Below are 19,497 nucleotides of genomic sequence, written 5' to 3'. Positions count from 1 at the left end.
AATTATCAAATTATTCAATTATTATTATTATTATTAAATTGAACAATTGCAAATAGCAGCTAACTCAATTCTCGTGATGTGTGTACTGTTAGGCATCTGTGGTTTCCTCTTTTTGTGTAATTTGAATGAAAATGTGTGCCTTTTTATTGTCTGAGTCACTTATCAAAAGTTGCTAAAGGTTGCCAAATCAATTTTTAAAATTGCTAAATTTGTTGCTAGGTGCTTTTGGAAGAAAAAGTTGCTAGGGTAGTCTGAAAAGTTGCTAAATTTAGCAACAAAATTGCTAAGTTGGCAACACTGATCCTGATTGCATAACAGCACAGTAGGTGGCGATATGCTCAAAGATTGCAACTCGCCATAAAACCAAGAAGAAGAAGAACGAGGAAAGAGAATCGTGCTTGTTTTGAAACTCAAATTTTGTAGCTCACTCTTTTGTTTCTGGTCTTTTTTCATGAGATCATTTTCTTTATTGTTGTATGTCTTTAATAGATTTCAGTTTAAAAATATTTAAAAAGTAATTTAAAATTTGAGTCCTCGGTTTTTTTTTTGTATTTCCTTGTAGTGAATAATGGTATTGTGGTCATTGTTTGTAAACCTTGCCAGTATTTTAAGCACTCATGAGCAACAAACGGGCTCTGGTGAGTTGCACAGTACTTTCTCTACAAGACTCTTGTTTTGTGTATCCATGCTGCAAAGGCTGTCTATCCCGATTAAGTCAGGAAAGCAAAAGGTACGTTGTAAAATTAAGTTAATTTTTTATTACAAATAATGTTGAATGTACTTTAAATGTATTTTGCGAATGTATCATTATGTGTAATTACTGATGCTATAACAAAATTACTATTATATGAGTGTGTGTGTGTGTGTGTGTTAAATTAAAAAGCATCTGAACATTATGAATAACTTCTGAATCATTATCTTTAGGGCTATATGTGGAAGATGTGGATTCACTTGTGACTTACAAAACGTTGACTACAGGTACAGACTGTCATTTAAAGTGTCCAGAAACCAAGACATATTTGGTGTGACAGTATTCGGGGGCTGTTTAAATCCCTTCTTTGGCATTACTGCTGGTGGCCTTCAAAGGTGTGTTTTAAAGCATTTACACATTTTTAACATCTTGAATAAACATTTCTGTTGATTCATTGCTGATATAAAGTGTGATGTTTCCAGATGTATTGATTTGGAGAAAACTGAAGGCACACATACTGTTCAACAACTGCTTGTCAAAGCTGTGGAAGACTGCTTTATAGGAAGATGTGTCATTTTTGGATTGAAGGTATGGAGTATGTCTTCATTTAATTTGGGGTGGAGCTGGAGCATCAAGATTATCCTCTTTTTATTAATTTTGCTCATTTCTTGTTCCTTCCTAACAGGTCCCTCATAATGTTGCCACTTCTTCGCTGTCTGGACAGTTAGTGGCCTGCCAGATAATTTCTCCATGTGAGTCTTTGATGGGATGTACTGTAATTGGTTATTTTAAAAACCTCCTGCGAGAAAATTCTCTCTCTGCCAACAGTATCTGTCCATCACAACAGAAAGACTCACAATGTTCTCAAAGAAATGAACTCAGTTTTGATTATACTCCTCCATCATGTGCAAAGTTGGATTCTCAACCCAGCAATGAAGGATTCACACTCTCAGGCGCATGGCAATCACCTGGGTTATGTTTCCCCCCGGAAGAATTAAGTAATGATGTGTTACAGCAGTCCAGATACTGTGATCGTAATATTCTTTCACCAAAGAACGAGAAGACAAGAACATGTAAATGCACTTCCCAAAGCAGCACCAGTAATTTGAAGCATGCTAATTGTATACAGGATGAACTGAAGAATGAAACACAGAAGAGTCACAGGAAATCTTTTTCCTCGAGCTGTGACATGTTTGAATCATCAGTGCATTTTAACAGTTCCACTGCATGTGACACTATAAGTCCACTTAGCACCTTGTCCTGTGGAAATAATACTGAAATAACTAAATCCGAATGCCTTGTAAGAACTAAAACCAGGGAAGAATATGATGCACCTTTACACGAGAAGTCACTTTACTGTCTTGATTTAGAGGACGCACCTTTATCCGAAAGCTTACAAGATTTTGTCAGCGTGGAGCCTCAGATATCAGAGATAAATGACACAAAGAAGCTCAGTTCAGGTAAAAGTGATCAAATGATTCAAGTGCAAAATAGATGCTCTCTGACTGAAAATTCAGCAAGCATCTCAAAAACTATACCAATGACTCTTTGTAGCGAAAAATTGTCCTCACCAATGTGCAATGTGAACAACATAAGTTGTAATGAGAACAATGAAAATGACTATCCAGAAAATCTTGAAACTAAGATGAACAATGCTGAGATCCATAAGACTCCCACTCTTTTGTGCACTACCAATTCTTCAAAAAAGATGATTCCTTCTAGTCCTAACATTACATGTGCATTTAATCGCTCTACAAACAACAGGTTGTCTTTTTTTAACAAAAAAGGACTCGCTTTAAAAAGAAAAATATTAACTAGGAGCAGACCCTCCGTGGCTTTTTGTTCAGTAAACCATGAAAAGGGCAAATATTTCAGGCACTGTGCACAAAGTGAGGTCCATTTTGTAAATTGCAAAGTCAGGCAGGAACGTATTGTGTTTGATGACCATGAAGAGAAGTACAATTGCTCTGTAGACTTGTTTGCTTCTGGTGAGAGCAGTATGGACATGAACCTTTCGGATGTGACAGAGATTTCTAAAGGCAATGAACCAAGGAATGTCAACACATCAGAGCCTGGAGGTTCGAGTTCTCTGTTTTTTTCACCATGTTTGCAATCCACCCCAGTTTCTTACTATAACAACTCATGTGGACAGAAGACCAGACGAAGCCAAAAACGTGTAGACTCACTGTGCTCTGGAAAAATTAAATGTGAATTTAAAAGCAAGATCATAGATCTGAGGTTAAGTGATAAAAGACAAAAGGTGGATCAGTTGCCGATTGTTGGGTCTACTGAGAGTTTCTCAGGCAAGTCTGACATGCAGGATGCAAGTTGTAATTTGTCTGTAAATGAGTGGTCCAAAGATCTTTTTGAAAATTCATTTTGAATTAAAATTAAGTGAGATGAATTACAATATTTGTTCTGTTTAGTAATTGTAATTGTAAATAAACAGTTTTGTAATTGTTAATAAACTGCTGTTTGAATGATTTATAAATGTTTATGGAAAAGGACAGTTTTTATTATTATAATGAATACATACCCAGAATTGTATATTCGTATGCATTTATATTATGTAATCATAATTAAACAGACTCAACATGTTTAATTATAAAAGTTTTGACTTAAAAATAAAAAAAACAGGTTTGTCCAATAAAATCGTGTCCATTTTGCTCAGCGTCACGTCTACCAATACTTCAGCAACCTTGTTGTATTCAAAATAGACGATTAAAATGCCAGACAGGTAGTGATGGATAGGCCTATTTCCATACGTATGTTCTTACAGCTTATTGAAAATATAATACTCTATATTGTTTTGAACCCGCTGAACCTCTCTTCTATGCAAATTATCCTACAGTTTCTCATTTTCAAGGTGATGACGACATTGTACTCTCTGTTGTGATTTTTGTTGATTTATTGAATTATTTAATTCTGATAGGCTATTCTTGAAAATAATAGTTCTGTTTTGACCAATGGCATTGAGCGCAAAGTCTTCATCGCCCAATCAAACGCGAGCGTTTCAGCGCAGCCAATCGGGAAGCAGTGACGCGCGTTCAACTATAAAACATTCAGATGACGCGCAGTCTCCGCTGAAGTACGACGGACATTTTGCAACGTGTTATCCAAACAGAAAATATCGTTATTTAAACGCAAGACGCGAGGAGCTACAGCACGACATTCGACGTACAGAGGAAACCAAGAGGAAATACAGATGTTTAAAAGGACTGTGTTGCAGTTAATGTTTGTATAATAGTTTATATTGTGTGGCGACTCAACGGCTCAAAGATGTCGGACGAAGGCGCGAGGGAGGACGCATGCCGCGAGTATCAGTCCTCGCTGGAAGATCTGACTTTCAACAGCAAACCGCACATCAACATGCTCACCATTCTAGCCGAAGAAAACATCCAGTTCACCAAGGATATCGTCGCAATAATTGAAGCACAAATTGCCAAGGTTTTTATGAAAATAGATTTATTTTTGTTTCGTTTCGGTCATCGTCTTTTAGCTCGAGTGCGGCTAGTTAGTTAAATGACGACATGACATGAGGCCTGTAACATGGCGGCTGCACGACTAGTTCGCTAACCAAAATAAATCGACATAAAACATGTTTTGATGCTATGTTGTCGTTAAGTAGTGTTGAGTTTATCATATGCCAGTATTTTAGCAATCAGAATCTACTGTTTTTGTAGCTTGGAAAAGTCACACCACTTCACATTCCCAAATTAGGCCAGTTGCAGCAGCGTGTTTATCTGCTCGTTGGGTCACAGCTGCTCATAAAGTCGGACTTACTGTTGACGCATTTGGCTTTAAGCGAATAATCCATGTTTTACCTTGTCAATAAGCTTATCGTATAATGATAACAGCCTGGTGGCTTCACATACAGTATTCGCTATTTATTAATTTAAACCAATGTTACAGTAGAACATACGTTTTATTGTTCAGTGTTAATATATAGATATTAATGTAATTTAATTGCATATGGTTTTATTGATCATAATTTATCCATAAGAACTCTAGATAGGAAAGATACAACATTTCCGTATTTGTAATCAGCGCAGCGACCCGATTCATCGTCGTTGTGTAGTTGATTGTGTACTTTGCATAGCAACTTTGTAAATATGAATTGATTAGAAATATAAGGTGCTAAGACACCGTGTTGATACCAACAATTAATCAGGAATAAGTTTTTGCATACTCGTGGCTGTAGTTATGTCATGTCACCAGCTGGTACACGTGGTTTGCCGCCTATGTACATAGATGGATGGGTATTATTGGGGAAATTCGTGGAAAGTTTTCATATCCTTGTTTATGTTTCCATCCTATTTGAAATCTTGCATTAGTTCGGATAGTCGTGTTGGGCTGCTCTGTGAAAACGAGCACGCCTGAATTTAAAGTTAATACAAATGTGCGCCATTCAAATTTCTGTGTACTTGAACCTATAAAGGGTTTGGGGTGTTAGATTGCTGAGTAATTTTCCATTCTTTGCTGCAATGTTAATAAATGGTATACAACTGTGACAATAAACTATGTGAAATGTCCTTTTGTCTTTATTTCCCAGTGTATTTTTTGTGGTAATGTTTGCTATGTTGATTTCATTCTAATCTAAGTGCTCTTTAATACAAAGACATTTGCATTGGTGCAGTGTCCATTCTAATGACATTACAAAGCTGAGAGTGTAAAAATTACTTTAAAAAAAAACAAAAAAAAAAACAGGATTTTACAAAAACTGCTTCTCTCTGCACTGGGGCATGTTGGTTACAACTTGTCAAAAATCTTTTTATGGACTTGTGTAAAATGTAAAGACCAAGAAGTGTTTCATTTTTTTTCTCCCCAATATGAAGATCAAATCTAAACTTGAATGTAAATGGATCCCTGAGTTGAGTTCCTGGTCGAGTACAAAAAAATACAAGTGAAAAAGCTTAATTTTTTTTTCTTCCTCCCCCACTTTAAAGGACTTGGGCTTCTTGCTAAAAAAAAAAAAAAAGATGCCAATAACTGAAACTGAATTGTACTGACAACCTAACAAAACTATTTTCTTGATGGACTGAGCCTCGAGTGAAGAGTGAACATTGAAGAATTTTTAAAATATTCCTCCTCTTTTGTTCCTGCATCTGAGAAACTGTTCCCTGATTTTTGATGGATCTGGTTTTTGAGGAACTTTTTCCATTCTTTTTTTTTTTTTTTTTTTTTTTTTACCGCAAACAATGGACTTCCCCTTAAGTGCTTGATTTGTTTTCTGTGCCAGTATTTTTAATCCAACGTCAACCATTTAATAACCTCAACAATCAAACTCTAATTTTATGTAGTTGTGCATTTCTCCCATGTTGTTTTCTAAACTTGTCAGTTTTCTATCACTTTAGGCAACTCCTGGTGAGAAGCTTCCAGTTTTGTACTTAGTGGATTCCATAGTGAAGAATGTTGGAGGGGAATACCTTGAAGTGTTTGCTAAGAACCTAGTCAATTCCTTTATTTGTGTATTTGAGAAGGTACTTAATTCTTTGAAATTGTCCATGATGTTACTTCTGATTGAACGTCATGTGCTCTTTGTCCTCATTTAAGATACTGCATTGTGCTAATTAATTCCTTTAACTTGATAGTTTATTTCATACCTTAATAGTAATAACTTTCAGTTTTTGTTAAATTTTTTGAATGGTCATCTATGTAGTTTTGTCAGTGTTCTTTGAGAATAAACAGTGGAGTCAGTTATTCTTTCCCCCCTTTCTTTTGCTTCACTTTAGGTGGATGAGGCCACTAGAAAAAGTCTCTTCAAATTGCGTTCCACATGGGATGAAATTTTCCCCTTGAAGAAACTATATGCACTAGATGTGCGTGTAAACTCAATAGATCCTGCCTGGCCTATAAAACCATTGCCACCAAATGTGAATGCCAGCATACATGTCAACCCAAAATTTTTAAAACCGGTAAGCATTTAAGGAGTTCTAGCTATTATAATTTTTTTATTATTTCCTAGAGGTGGGAAGAAATGTACAGCTATGGTTTATCTGAAATGTGTGCTTTTCTCTGCGTAGACTGAAGAAACATCTCCGAAGCCTCCTGCACCACAACCTCCAGCTCAGAGCCTGAAACAAGAACAATTGATAAGGCAACAGTTGCTTGCAAAGCAAAAGCAGTTGTTAGAACTTCAGCAAAAGAAGATAGAGCTTGAACTTGAACAAACGAAAGCTCAGTTGGTGAGTTTAAAAGTCATGTGCTTTATAACAAGACAAACTAGAAAGCGCTGCATGTTAATATTTGCAGTTTTTAGAAGTATAAAACTAGTTTTCTGTGATGTGCCAAGCACAAGGGATATGTAACAGCAGTGCATTGGAGCTGTAGTTGGTCTAATGCAGTTTGACCGACATTGTTCATACTGCTTTAGATATAACTAAAACACAGAATTGCTCCCTTTTTTTTTAATTCTCAAGGCTGCCAGTCCTGCTATTTCTTCAAACCACCATGTCGGTGCTCCTGCACGTTTCAATATCTCACCAAAAGTCACTCACACGGTTCCTGCACCACAGACCAAACCTTGGCCTCCAGCACCATCAGAAAAAATGGCAACCAGAGATCCTAGATTAAACAGACTTGGTGCAACTGTAAATGCAAAGGAACAAGTGATGCATAAGAAGGAGAGTCCGGTCATACCAGGCTTTCCGACTACATCAGAAAAAAGAGGACAAGTCTCAGCTGAAAGTCAGAGTAAGTTGGACAAGTTGAGGATTCCAAAAAAGGATAACTCTGCAGTTGAGGAAAAGCCTAAATCCAAGACGGTGTCACCATCTGGAAAAGGCATCCTTGTCAGACCCAGAGGAATGGAGTCTGAGCATTCAAAAACTGCTGAAGTGAATAAGAAGGACCCAAGGCTACATAAGCAGATGCATGACAGGACCGATTCAAAAGATGAAGATGTCCGAGAGAAGAAAAGAAGTTCAGAGAAGAAAGATAGGGATGAAGGTGTCAAAAACTTGGATCATCAGAAGTCCAGCAGCACCAGGGGCAAGCTTATAAATGGCTCTCTAAACAAGCATGAAAGACTTGAGACATTTCTGAAACAAGAAATTAAAGTGAACAAAGCAAATGTTAGAAAAAGGTCTCGGTCAATATCCCGTTCACCACCATTGCATTCTCCCAAAAGAAAAGAGAGGCGATCATCTCCAAAGAGAAAAACCAGGAGTATTACTCCACCCCCCAAGTCTGGAAAGGCTAGGATAAGTAAACATTCACATGATGATGATGCTTTTCCACAGTCGAGTCTTAGAGATGAACGTGCCAAGAAAAGTGCCCCAGAACCAAGACGATCAAAAAGGCCACTTGATGATAGAGCTGCTGATCAGAAAGATGGACCACAGCTGAGAATTTCTCCTGCAGAGTATAAAGACACAAAAGATAGCAAGAGATGGAGGAGTGGATGGGAAGAGAATAAACAGTAAGTGGCTTCATCTTTTAAATGTCAATACTTAAACATCATTTGTCTTTCTATTGTTGAACATGTAACCTCAATCAGATTAATAAACTGCCTTTACAGTCCCAGACAGTCAGATTCAGATCTCTCACACGGACGACTAGGCAACCAGAGACACAAGACATGGAACACTAATCAAAGACCGTCCACACCTCGTACACCTAAACAGCATCGCTTGAGTGTTGATAGCAACATACAAATACCAGAGGCACTTAATTCTGCAAGTAAACGGGACCTTTTAAGAAAGGTGTGTCAATATCTTTTTGTAGTTTTGGAATCAATTTTTCCTTTCTAATACATAATTAATTTACAATATTTCTAAACTGGACATTTTTCATTTCAGGCTAGCAAAAGACATGCTGATGGTGAAATAACCAGTGACGAATTCCTCAATGTAGCCCATCAAATAAACCAACTTTTTCAGTATCAAGAGGAAAGACAGCGGTCTGACTCTTGGGATGAATCGTGTGATGAGGGAGTATATCAGTCAAAAAAGAAACAAGAAGGAGCCATGTCTGATGCGGAGCTTTCTTATCTTGAGCATAAATCTAAGTTGAGAAGAACACAGCTTCAGCGTCCAGGTGAGATTTGTCCTGTTTGTAAATACTGTATGTGAGTTGTAGCACATTTTAAATATTACCTAAAGTTTAAAAATAATTTATTTATTTTTACAATTTCACCATGGCATGTAATATTTAAACACACCCTAGGTTGTTGATGATGTTGGCGTTTTATAGATAGTCTAAACTTGAATTATTGTCCATCTCAACAGTGCAAAAAGAGGGCCAGTCACCTTTGGATGTAATGTTCTATCAGCTTCAATGTGAAATGGCCGAACAATACAGTGAAAGCTCAGGAGTGCATAAAATGTCTGGTGATGCCATAAAGCCTGACCGCGAAGATCCTAGAAGAACCAACAGGCCTCCATCATGTACAGGTTCCACATTCAGAAATTCACCAAGTCCAGTCAACTTAGACGGGACCTTTGGAAAATCCACAGGACTGCCATTTGAACGGTCATCATCTCCAGTTGAAATGGATCAACAACCAGGAGACATCAGCCCACGTTTTGAAAGTCCCAACAGTGTGCACTCTGGTACAGGTCCAGATGATGGTCCTATAAATGTACAGGGTCTTTCAATGCAAGATAATTTATTGGAACTGGGAAGAAGTGGACAAAACCTTGATGAATCTCCTGGGAATACACCAACGCACTCCTCAGAAGGATCTATGGCACAGGTGAACCCGCCACGGCATGATGGACCAAATATTTCTCAACGGTTTGATAGATATAAGAGTTCTCAAGCTCCCTTTGATGGGCCACCTAGCCACATGAGAGAGCCAAGGTTAGATGGTCCTCCAAGACCTTATGTTCCTCCTCCTCGGTATGAAGGCAGTACAGGGGGATTTGATGGGTCTGGTGGACCCGTAAGGTTTCCTGGACATCGCTTTGATGCCCCTCCCCGGTTTGAAAGATTTCCCAAAGCCCATGAAAGACCTGTGAGATTTAACAACCCACCAGTATCTCACAGGCCAGTGAGGTACACAGAGCCTCACAACATGGTGAGATTTGACCCTCAAGCCCCAATTCATTATGACCACCCAATGCACCAAAACAGATTTGTTAATCCACCAAGGTTCGATAATCCTCACATGCAACACGGTCCTCCAGGATACGAGGAACCACGGTTCCCGGCTAGACTAATGAATTATGATGAACAGCAGGGTGCAGTTAGATTTGATAGTCCATCAGGTGGGATGCGCTTTGAGAACCCGGTGCAGCCTGAACCCTTAATATTTGATGCACCGCCTGTCATGCCAAGATATGACCCACAAGGTCCTCCAAGATACTGTGGTCCAAATATTCCAAACCAGCTGAGACCACAGGAGCCAACAATGTATGATCAAACTCAAGGTCAAGCTCCTGTGATAAACCCTGCTGTTCCACCTACTAATTTCAACATGGCACCCATGAACACGTATGGTGGCCCAGCCCAACAGTTTACCATGCAGCAAAATGTTTCTCAAGCATCTAACTTCAGTGGGACAGACCCTACATCATCGGATTTCCAAGGTTCATTTAGACCTGCTCCATTCCCTGGTCCAGGTGTTGGGAATGTTCCTCAGCCTGTAAGTATTCCTTACTCACTTTTGAAAGTTACCAAGAGTTTTCTTTTTGTTAAGCATGGAAATTTAAAGTTTAGTTTTTGTCTTGTGAATTTTTAGATTATGGGAGCTCAACCCTTCATGTCACCAAACCAAATATCTTTCCAGCCTGGTAAGAATGTCTTTATTTTATTTGTTCGCATATCCTGAAACAGAATTATGCACTGCTGTTTGTTTTGATTGTGACGTCTATTTTAGACCTATATTATAATAAGTGATTTTTTTGATTCAGGTTCCCAGTTTCAGCAGCCTGAGCCCGAGCCATTGAGGCAAATAGATGTGAACGATCTGTTGTCAAAACTTATATCCACTGGAATAATAAAACCTGCACAAACAGACTCAACGACTGGTATGCATACTGTATTATATTAATATTATTTATTTCTTACTAATAATATTATTAATTTCTTACTGTTGGACAATTGAATTGCGTCAATTGTAGTCTTCTATTTCATATGAGCCTAATTAAAGATTTATAAATCTATTTTAGACTCTACTTCAGCAAGTCAGACTTTATCTGTGCCTGAAGAGGAAGAGGAGGAGGAACAAGAGGAAGATGAAAGTGTCCCAGATATGACTGGATTTGTTTTGGAGGACATGAAACTGTATGTACATATAGTATCTACATACTCTCTGGAATTTAGACAAGTGAATCTGACAGAAATACTTTTATTATGGTGTGACAGTGAAAAATGACTTAATGACACCAGATGTTTTGTGTAATTTAGGAGACACGACAGCATTATCACCAAACTCTATACAGGAATCCAGTGCTATTCCTGTGGCATGCGTTTTACTGCATCTCAGACAGATGTGTATGCGGATCATTTGGACTGGCACTACAGGCAGAATCGTTCAGAGAAAGACATCAGTAAGAAAGTTACACACCGTCGGTGGTACTACAGTCTGACGGTAAGCTGGAAACAATCCTATGTCATTTCTTTTTTTTATTTAATTTTGTATATTGTCAGAAAATTGTCACTGAGAACGTAAATGACCTCTTGAAAATGGGAAAAAAACATGAAGTTCTCTTTTTTTTCTTTTTCTTTTTTTTTTTTTTAGGATTGGATTGAATTTGAGGAAATCGCTGATCTTGAGGAGAGGGCAAAGAGTCAGTTCTTTGAAAAAGTTCATGAAGAGGTTGTACAGAAAACTCAGGAAGCAGCCAAAGAGAGAGAGTTCCAGAGCGTAAAGGCTGCGGCAGATGTCGTTCACGAGGTTAGACGATGTACACAGACTTTGTGATAATTCATAGTATTAGAAAAATTGTGCGAAATTAAAGATTTCTTTATTTCTCTCTCCTCAGCTGTGTGAGATTTGCCAGGAGCAGTTTGAGATGTACTGGGAGGAGGAAGAGGAAGAGTGGCATCTGAAGAATGCTATCAGAGTCGATGAAAAGGTAAGAAATCCACTAATTAAAAGAGCAGATCAAATGTTGTGGCTTTGGTGTTTGATAAAACGCTTAAATTGTTTTCCCTTCTCTTTTAGACATATCATCCCTCATGTTACGAAGACTACAAAAATGTAAGTGTTGATTTGGATAATGGCATCTTATCATGCATCACATATTGAAGTCACATGGCTGAAACTGCTGTATTTAGTAATCTGCTTTTGTGTAAAGACTTGTGTGAAGAAAAAACTTTCCATCTTTTCCTTTAGTCAATTTAAATGCTTGCCCTTTTTCTGTAGACATCCTCCTTTGTGGACTGCACACCCTCACCCAATAAAATGCTTACAGAAAACCCTTTAACAGCTTTCATAAAACAAGAGCAGGGTGATGAGGTGTCATGCTCCAGTATTAAAGAAGAGCCCTCCGAGGACAATACAGATGCACCAATGGTAAAAGAGGAGGTTCAGGTTAAGTTAGAAGGAGAATCACAAACCAGTGCAATTATTTTCTAACTATGCTGCTCCTTAGCCACCTCTTTTTGTGGTTACTTAAGCTGGTCTTTTGTGTTTTGTAAAGAAGGATATTTTTATATTGCAGAGCTCTGGGGCCGGGACCTCAGCTAGTCACTTTAAATACATTTTTGTATTTGTATTTGCCTGCACATTTCAGGTATTTTTTGCCATGTGAATGCCCAATGAAATGTACTGTGAAAGATGTACGTTTGGGGTAAATGTATATGTATAATTTAATTTATAAATAAAGATATTTTTGGTATTCTTTGTGTAGTATTGATAAAAAAAAAATATTTTGAATTTGTTGTTGGTTTTTTGTTCTCAATGAGACATTTGTTCTGACTTTTGGAGAATGGTGGTTGAATACTAATTTATGAAAGACTTTTTGTTTTGCCTACACAAAAAAAGGGAAAACCCTTTTCAGTCATTGATAATTCCCTAAATCCAGGATTGGGGCTGATTGTAAATTATTAATAGTTAATGGAACATAATTTACTATGAGAATTTCCCTGACCTCAATATGTAAATAGTTATTTCAGTTTACTACTGTATTTGATTCAGAGTAATGTTTAGTTGAAAATGGAAAAAAAACAAAAACCATCAGGGTGGTTTTTTTTTCTCTTTTTGCAGAGGTTCAAAGAGCAATTTTGGTTTATTCAGAATATTCAATAAAAAAATTGAGGAAGAAATAGTGTCTTGTGTGTAAAGTGATTATTGTGTGCTTTTTGACTGATTTACAGTTGTCAGTTTTATGCATAATCCTAAATAAAGTTTTAGTGCTAATGAAACCTTCTCTGTTCATTCATTTATGATTTTTATAACCCATGTCTGTTTAAATGTCTCCCAAAATTAAACCACATTTTTAGTTCATCTGTATTTTAATATTTGTAAAACAACATGTAATACATAAAATTGTCTTAGAATTAAGCATAGTTTCCACAATCTAAAACCGTTAAATGTCTTAATTTCCTTTTTTAGAAGAAGAAAATAAAATCTTGGTCAACCAACATGCTAAACAGCGGTTTATACTTCCACATGACTTCTCTTCAAAGATATCCTACAGTGATATGAATGGAGCTCTAAAATCCAGAACCAGTGTGACATGATTAGGCTGGTGGTCATGGACCCTCAAGATGGACATTGTTGATTCATATGTATGTATTAGGTGTGTCGTGGCTAAAACCTGATTTATGTTTGTGCTACCTTGTAACCCATGGAAAAATGTTTATCCTAATAAGTATTCAAATTTCATCACATGCGTAGCTCTGTGGTTCAATATATTAAGTGAATTGACTGCAATATATCAGAAAAAGCTTTTGGATAAGGTCGAATCACCCCTATACAAAATAGGACAGAAAAAAGTGGCATTGTCCGAATTCTTTATATATATATAGATAATATTTGTCTTCATGCATACAAACAGGCTCACAAAATCTTTTAACACTTCAAAAACATTTTCATTGAAAGGTTTTTTTTTTTTGCACTTGCATGAAAGGGAATAATGTTGGGAGATATTTTTTAAAAACTGAAAATGTTGTTGTAAAAAAAAAAAAAGGCCAAACTGCATTTATTGCCAATATTTAAAAAAAACAATTGATAGAATGTATATGTCATACTAAAGGCTAAATATATTGGTCTAAAGCAGAGATGCCCAAACTAAAATTGGCCCATGATGACCTCTGATTTAGCCCACCGTATCATATAACAACTCCAACAAAAAAAGGAAAGACAAATACCATTAAAGAATATTTTCAATTTTAATTTATATTTTTGTTTTACCTTATTATTGCATTTAAATGTAGAGAATATAGGCATTTCTCCAAAGAGAAAGGAAAAAATGAAATCGCATCATATGACCCCTTTAATATAATATATTTGGACATAATGCAACATTTACTTTTCGACCCACGGACCTCAAACAAGTTTGATTTTTGGCCCTTCGTTGTTAAACATTTAGGCCCCTCAGATCTAAAGAAACTTAAAGAACACATTTGCTCACATAAAAAAACGTAATATTGAAATGTAAAAATATAATAAAATATATATACATCTGTATCATTAAAACAAAAGGCAGAACTTTAAAGATAAAAACTCCAGTCATTAATTCTCTCCTGTTTTTCATTTCCAGAAGCGATAGAATCCCAAAGCAATTGCCAAGCAGGTGAAGATGCATGCTGTGAAACAAAATATATATATATATTTTTTTTAAAAAGCGATGATTCAATTTAACGTTCTTAGTGCCCATAAAAAGAAATTGCATCAACAAACTGCAAACTGGAAGAGTCACTAACAAAGCACTTGATTAATTCATTTAGTCTGTTATCAAATTCAGTGTCTTATCTGAAGGACTTCCAAACAAGTCACTTAAGTCAAGTATGTGTAGAGGTACAGTAGCTGCCATCTGTCTGAAAAGCATCTTGAGTACATACCTGCAAGATATCTAATCGTCTCTAGCTTGAGTGATTCCAGGAGGGTTTTCAAAGAGGCAACTTGTATGTCTATTTTCTTTGAGGTTTCTATGGCTTCACTTTCTGTATCTGCATTCTGAAAAAAGAGCTTGACTGTAATAATGTTATATTTTTATATGAATCATGATAATAAAAGCATTATGTAATTACACTGAATAGAAAATCTTACTTGTAATCATAGTTCAAATGATTGTGTTGCTGGGATCACAACTATTTGTAAACCTTACCATTTTTTGGAACTCTGTTCTAACTTCCATAAGTTTCTTCTCTTGTTCTGTAAACTGGAATAAAAAAAATATATTGGATTGGTTGAATGTTAAAAAAAAATTATATAATACAAACTTACACAAAATGGTAACAAGTAATGTACTCATACCATATCTGTAACTCTACTTCGCTCCAAATTAATGTCTAACTTTGCATCTGCTCTGATTTTTTGGCTTTCTTCCTTCAATGTAAACATAAAAAGAGAAATAAAGCGTATGTTAAACAGAAACAATGGTAATGTGCAAAATAATTTTTCAAATTCACACAAACTTCTTCTATCTACTTATACTCACCAGTAGTCTGTTTTTTATGTGCTCCAGCTCTGCTTTCATTTTCTGCATGTAAAATAATTGAGAAGGTAAAGAACTGAATAACACTGTCTATGACACATTTTAATGCGTTACATTAGTATTAATACTTTGTGGACAAACAGGTTTTTACTTTATATGGTGTGTTCTGATTGTAGAGCCAAAAACAAAGGATGAAATACAGGTTAAAACTTTATTCTTACTGCATTTTCAGAGCGTAAATTGGCAAATTCACTCTTCTCCAAGATAACCATGTCTTTCCTGATAGCATCTAGATGAGCCATGATTTGTTGTAGAGCTATTTCCTAGACCAGACGAAGAAACCATATCATTCAATAGGGTTCATTATTAGTCATTTCTACTGACAGCAGTTTTGTTGGCTGTATACCTGATGGGCTCCAGTGACCATGTCTCTGTATACAATGTCCATATTGGCTGTAGTAAGAGTCACCAGTGCTGTGACAATCACTTCTGCCTGCCTCTTTTCAAAGCCTGGATTACATATGCAGAAAAAATGCTTAATTGTTTTGCAAGATCTAAACAAGCATTACATAATTAATGCATTTAGTAAATGTAAAATATCTATATTAAGTCTCTAAATCTTAAATATAAGACAAATTTTAAAATACAACAAATATTAAAATTGTCATTCGTTTTAACCAATAAATATTAAAATGGCTTGCCATACTGATTAGAAACCTATATACAAAGTATTTAGGCAAGTCCTTATCAAACATACCGCTGGTTTCCAGCTCTTTCACGAGCGCATGAGAGTCAAACGTGAGTTTCCTCTGCTCCAGAGGCGTCAACTCCACTTTTCTCACATCATATGTCTTAACAGCAGTCGTTTTACGGAAACCTAAAAGGAAAAATACGTCTTTAAACCCCTGAAATGTGCAACTTACTGCGCTGTATCGTCGAACAACACTTACCTCTCTGATGACACATTGGTTGGATGTTGAGTTGATGCCATTTTAACAGCGAGGAGAACTGGTATTTTCTCCGTATAAACATTCCCCAGCATGACATTGTTATATATAAAGTTATATGGCTAAACCAAATAAATATATGATTATTTATGTGGGATGTAATTGTTATGCGCATCTAACCTATACTTTTTGTAAACTGCTCCTTCCTCCGTCTGTCTTTCCAGGGCAAAACGACACACCTTTCAGGGTCAAATCGATTAGCACTGCCTTAAAAACTCTCCTAATCTGTTCGTTTACTATATGTGGTTTCCTATTTTGGTACACTTTAGATGACGTTTCGATAGATTGTGAAGAAGGTGGAGTTTTTCTTTTCTTTTTGATGGTAGAAATAGAATAAGCAACTAGAAAGGCAGTTAGCATGAAACAAGTGAGGCTTAGTAGCCCGGATGTTGTCTCAAATTTGTCAGGTATGATGGTTCTGAAGAATATTTTTCAACTTTTAACTATTCACTATGTATTTTAAATAAACGCATTTTTTTATTAAAGTCTATTATTGCGATAAGTTATGTATAAATTAATTATTATCCATTCCAGAGCGCTACTGAAGTAAAAGGACGTAAAAGGACGATATGATGTGATATATGTTACTTACTTCAGCGCTGTTGTATGATTGACCAATCACAGTCGTTTGTGATCCCTGTATAAGCGCACTTCACAACATCAATTTATAGGGATTTTTGGTGCGGATTTCTTATTTTATATTAGCAACCAACTTTTTAATTTTCAAATTAATTTTTTTTTATTATATCTCAGGCGACATACAAAACAACGTCCTGATATATACATTTGGCTCTAAGGAGCTTTCGACCTTCTGAGCCGCCACGCGCCCCCTGCAGGAGAACTTGTTTATGTCAGCAACATTGCGCCACCAAAGGTTGTAATTCGGCTTTTAGAAATAAAGTTTTCTTTTAATTTGGAAACTGTCATGGCTGCGCCCATGACTAACGACCAGAGCTGTTTTTTTGCTCTGGCTCTCGGAGTTTCATTTCTCAAATGTCTTTTGATAAATGCCTAGTAAGTGAATTTATCTCACATAATATACTTCTTCTCTCATGTGATCACATTAAAACGGAAAACCCATGGCTATGTTAGAAGAGCGACCAAATACTCGAGACTCATTCATTCTGTCTTCCTTTTACGAAGAGGAAATGATTGTTTCGCATCACCTAATGCCAAGCAATTTAATATTTATTGTATTTCAGCCATTCTACCGACTTTGAGGTGCATAGGAACTGGCTTGCCCTGACTCACAGTCTGCCAGTACCACAGTGGTATTATGAGGTAGTCATATGGATTACATGCAGTTTACAAACTATTACATACACAGCATTTAATTTTGTGGTTTCTTTTTTATATTTTCAGGCTACGTCTGAGTGGACACTGGATTATCCTCCCCTGTTTGCTTGGTTTGAATATGGACTTTCTCATATTGCCTGGTTTTTTGATAAGGAGATGCTGGTTGTTCAGAACCTGAATTATGCAAGTCCAGCCACAATCCTGTTCCAAAGATTGTCAGTCATTGTGGCTGATGTGGTCTTCTTTTATGCGGTTAAAGAGTATGTAGCTTTTAAATGCCACAATTTGATCCTAAGTAGTTTTTGTGCCTTTGTCTTTTTAGGTTTGAAAGATACTTTTAAGGAAAGACAATGTTAAAGGCTTGCTTTTGTGGAATCTGAGATGAAGAACATTTGTACTATTCTAGATGCTGCAAATGTTTGCGAGAAGACAAAGGAAAGGACCTTCTGGGAAAGCCATCTTTTATCCTGACAGTGTTGTTGCTGTGGAACTTTGGCCTTCTAATTGTTGATCGTATCCTTGGAGATCTGGCACACTAATAAGTCATGCATGCCCTGATGTGGCTCAGACATTCATTTCCCTGACCTGAAATTAATTTAGCTTGACTGAATTCCTGCAGATATTCATTTCCAGTATAATGGATTCCTGTTTGGAGTTCTTCTTTTGTCAATAGCAAGACATTTCCAGGTATTAGCTGTAATTTCTGTTATTTAGTGAGTTTCATAACTAATACATAACTAAGACATAACTAATAATCTGACATTTAAAATAAATTTGTATTATACATGTTTTTAAATAGAATTTCATAATATGTTGTCTTATTTGAATTTCTGCAAAGTTTGTTGGAATATGAGTTTTTATCTTGAAAATTATTTTGTTAACAGAATAGACACTTTGAGGGGGCCTTGCTGTTTTCAGTACTTTTCAACTTGAAGCATATATATCTATATATTGCACCTGCATACGGTATCTACCTACTGAGATGTTTTTGTTTCACACAGAGCAATGCAGGTAATAAAATCTTTATCATATATATATATATATATATATATGTATATATACACACACACACACAGTCAAAAGTTTGGGATCAGAACGATTTTTAATGTTTTTTTACAGGAGTTTCTTATGCTCATCAAGGCTGCATTTGTTTGATCAAAAATACAGGAAAAATTTAATATTGTGAAATATTATTATGATGTAAAATAACGTTTTTCTATTTTAATATAAATTAAAATCTAATTTATTCTTGTGGTGCAAAGCTGAATTTTCAGTAAATTATATTTTAAAGGATATTCAAATATAAAAACCATTATTTTATATTGTAATAACATTTTGCAAGATTACTGGGGGGGTTTTTTCGGTATTTTTGATCAAATTAATGCAGCCTTGATGAGCATAAGAGATTTCTTTAAAAAACATCTTAATTATTCAAAACTTTTGACTAAGTAACAGGAAAAAATGTAATATTGTGAAATATTATTATGATGTAAAATAACGTTTTTCTATGTTAAAATACATTATTATGAATGCATTTTCATTATATGAATTTTCAGCATCATTACTCCAGTCTTCAGTGTCTCATGATCCTTCAGAAATCATTCTAATATGCTGAATTATCAGTGCTAGAAACTGTTGTGCTGCTTAATATCTTTTTGGAAACTGTGATACTTTTTTTCAGGATTCTTTGATGAATAAAAAGTTAAAAAGAAGAGCATTTATTTAAAATCGAAATATTTTCTAACAATATACACTACAGTTCAAAAGTTTGGGGTCAGTACATTTTTATTCTTTCTTTTTTTTGAAAGAAATTAAAACTTTTATTCAGCAAGGATGCGTTAAATTGATAAGAAGTGATAGCAAAGATTTATAATGTTAGAAAATATTTATATTTTGAATAAATGCTGTTCTTTTTAACTTTTTATTAATCAAAGAATCCTGAAAAAAGTATCAC

The 19,497-nt window shown here is 35.8% G+C and overlaps 4 protein-coding genes across 4 annotated transcripts in view; 3 read left to right on the top strand and 1 right to left on the bottom strand.

Annotated features, from left to right (window-relative positions):
* The first annotated feature begins 364 nt into the window (after window positions 1-364).
* On the top strand, window positions 365-1,689 carry LOC107731438 (DNA damage-induced apoptosis suppressor protein-like). Its single transcript, XM_016542519.1, has 5 exons — window positions 365-730; window positions 925-1,086; window positions 1,174-1,279; window positions 1,377-1,443; window positions 1,520-1,689. The coding sequence occupies exons 1-5, from the start codon at window positions 618-620 to the stop codon at window positions 1,687-1,689; spliced, it is 618 nt and encodes a 205-aa protein (XP_016398005.1). The 5' UTR covers window positions 365-617.
* Window positions 1,690-3,765: 2,076 nt separating this feature from the next.
* LOC107731451 (pre-mRNA cleavage complex 2 protein Pcf11-like) lies at window positions 3,766-12,989 on the top strand. The gene is made up of 16 exons (XM_016542537.1): window positions 3,766-4,138; window positions 6,046-6,171; window positions 6,424-6,606; window positions 6,715-6,876; window positions 7,111-8,111; window positions 8,211-8,394; window positions 8,491-8,728; window positions 8,920-10,277; window positions 10,374-10,425; window positions 10,546-10,662; window positions 10,804-10,918; window positions 11,042-11,225; window positions 11,376-11,531; window positions 11,620-11,712; window positions 11,802-11,837; window positions 12,003-12,989. The coding sequence occupies exons 1-16, from the start codon at window positions 3,971-3,973 to the stop codon at window positions 12,213-12,215; spliced, it is 4,386 nt and encodes a 1,461-aa protein (XP_016398023.1). The 5' UTR covers window positions 3,766-3,970; the 3' UTR covers window positions 12,216-12,989.
* A 1,071-nt stretch (window positions 12,990-14,060) lies between these two features.
* LOC107731444 (coiled-coil domain-containing protein 90B, mitochondrial-like) lies at window positions 14,061-16,692 on the bottom strand. The gene is made up of 9 exons (XM_016542525.1): window positions 16,191-16,692; window positions 15,998-16,117; window positions 15,647-15,750; window positions 15,462-15,563; window positions 15,244-15,285; window positions 15,060-15,131; window positions 14,911-14,964; window positions 14,645-14,759; window positions 14,061-14,389 (listed from the first exon to the last, which is right to left on the bottom strand). The coding sequence occupies exons 1-9, from the start codon at window positions 16,360-16,362 to the stop codon at window positions 14,334-14,336; spliced, it is 837 nt and encodes a 278-aa protein (XP_016398011.1). The 5' UTR covers window positions 16,363-16,692; the 3' UTR covers window positions 14,061-14,333.
* A 480-nt stretch (window positions 16,693-17,172) lies between these two features.
* Window positions 17,173-19,497, top strand: part of LOC107731443 (probable dolichyl pyrophosphate Glc1Man9GlcNAc2 alpha-1,3-glucosyltransferase) — a 5,051-nt gene continuing 2,726 nt past the window's right edge. Inside the window, exons 1-6 of the mRNA XM_016542524.1 lie at window positions 17,173-17,261; window positions 17,450-17,528; window positions 17,610-17,803; window positions 17,950-18,056; window positions 18,163-18,230; window positions 18,428-18,554. Coding sequence (XP_016398010.1) covers window positions 17,173-17,261; window positions 17,450-17,528; window positions 17,610-17,803; window positions 17,950-18,056; window positions 18,163-18,230; window positions 18,428-18,554 — 664 coding nt within the window. The remainder of the gene's footprint in view (window positions 17,262-17,449; window positions 17,529-17,609; window positions 17,804-17,949; window positions 18,057-18,162; window positions 18,231-18,427; window positions 18,555-19,497) is intronic.

Source organism: Sinocyclocheilus rhinocerous, unplaced genomic scaffold (assembly GCF_001515625.1).
Source record: "Sinocyclocheilus rhinocerous isolate Xijiao unplaced genomic scaffold, SAMN03320098_v1.1 scaffold2988, whole genome shotgun sequence".
Lineage (NCBI taxonomy): Eukaryota > Metazoa > Chordata > Actinopteri > Cypriniformes > Cyprinidae > Sinocyclocheilus > Sinocyclocheilus rhinocerous.
The sequence above is the reverse complement of the archived record's forward strand: the minus strand, read 5'-3'. Positions and strand labels throughout refer to the sequence as shown.

Excerpts from the sequence above, each read along its gene's own strand:
- LOC107731438 (XM_016542519.1), top strand. The coding sequence starts at position 618 with ATGAGCAACAAACGGGCTCTGGTGAGTTGCACAGTACTTTCTCTACAA. Across the intron at positions 1,280-1,376 it reads GTGTCATTTTTGGATTGAAG|GTCCCTCATAATGTTGCCAC; the intron begins GTATGGAGTATG and ends CCTTCCTAACAG. Across the intron at positions 1,444-1,519 it reads CTGCCAGATAATTTCTCCAT|TATCTGTCCATCACAACAGA; the intron begins GTGAGTCTTTGA and ends CTCTGCCAACAG.
- LOC107731451 (XM_016542537.1), top strand. The coding sequence starts at position 3,971 with ATGTCGGACGAAGGCGCGAGGGAGGACGCATGCCGCGAGTATCAGTCC. Across the intron at positions 6,607-6,714 it reads ACCCAAAATTTTTAAAACCG|ACTGAAGAAACATCTCCGAA; the intron begins GTAAGCATTTAA and ends TTCTCTGCGTAG. Across the intron at positions 6,877-7,110 it reads AACAAACGAAAGCTCAGTTG|GCTGCCAGTCCTGCTATTTC; the intron begins GTGAGTTTAAAA and ends TTAATTCTCAAG.
- LOC107731444 (XM_016542525.1), bottom strand. The coding sequence starts at position 16,362 with ATGCGCATAACAATTACATCCCACATAAATAATCATATATTTATTTGG. Across the intron at positions 15,751-15,997 it reads GAAAGAGCTGGAAACCAGCG|GCTTTGAAAAGAGGCAGGCA; the intron begins GTATGTTTGATA and ends TATGTAATCCAG. Across the intron at positions 14,390-14,644 it reads GACGATTAGATATCTTGCAG|CATGCATCTTCACCTGCTTG; the intron begins GTATGTACTCAA and ends TTTGTTTCACAG.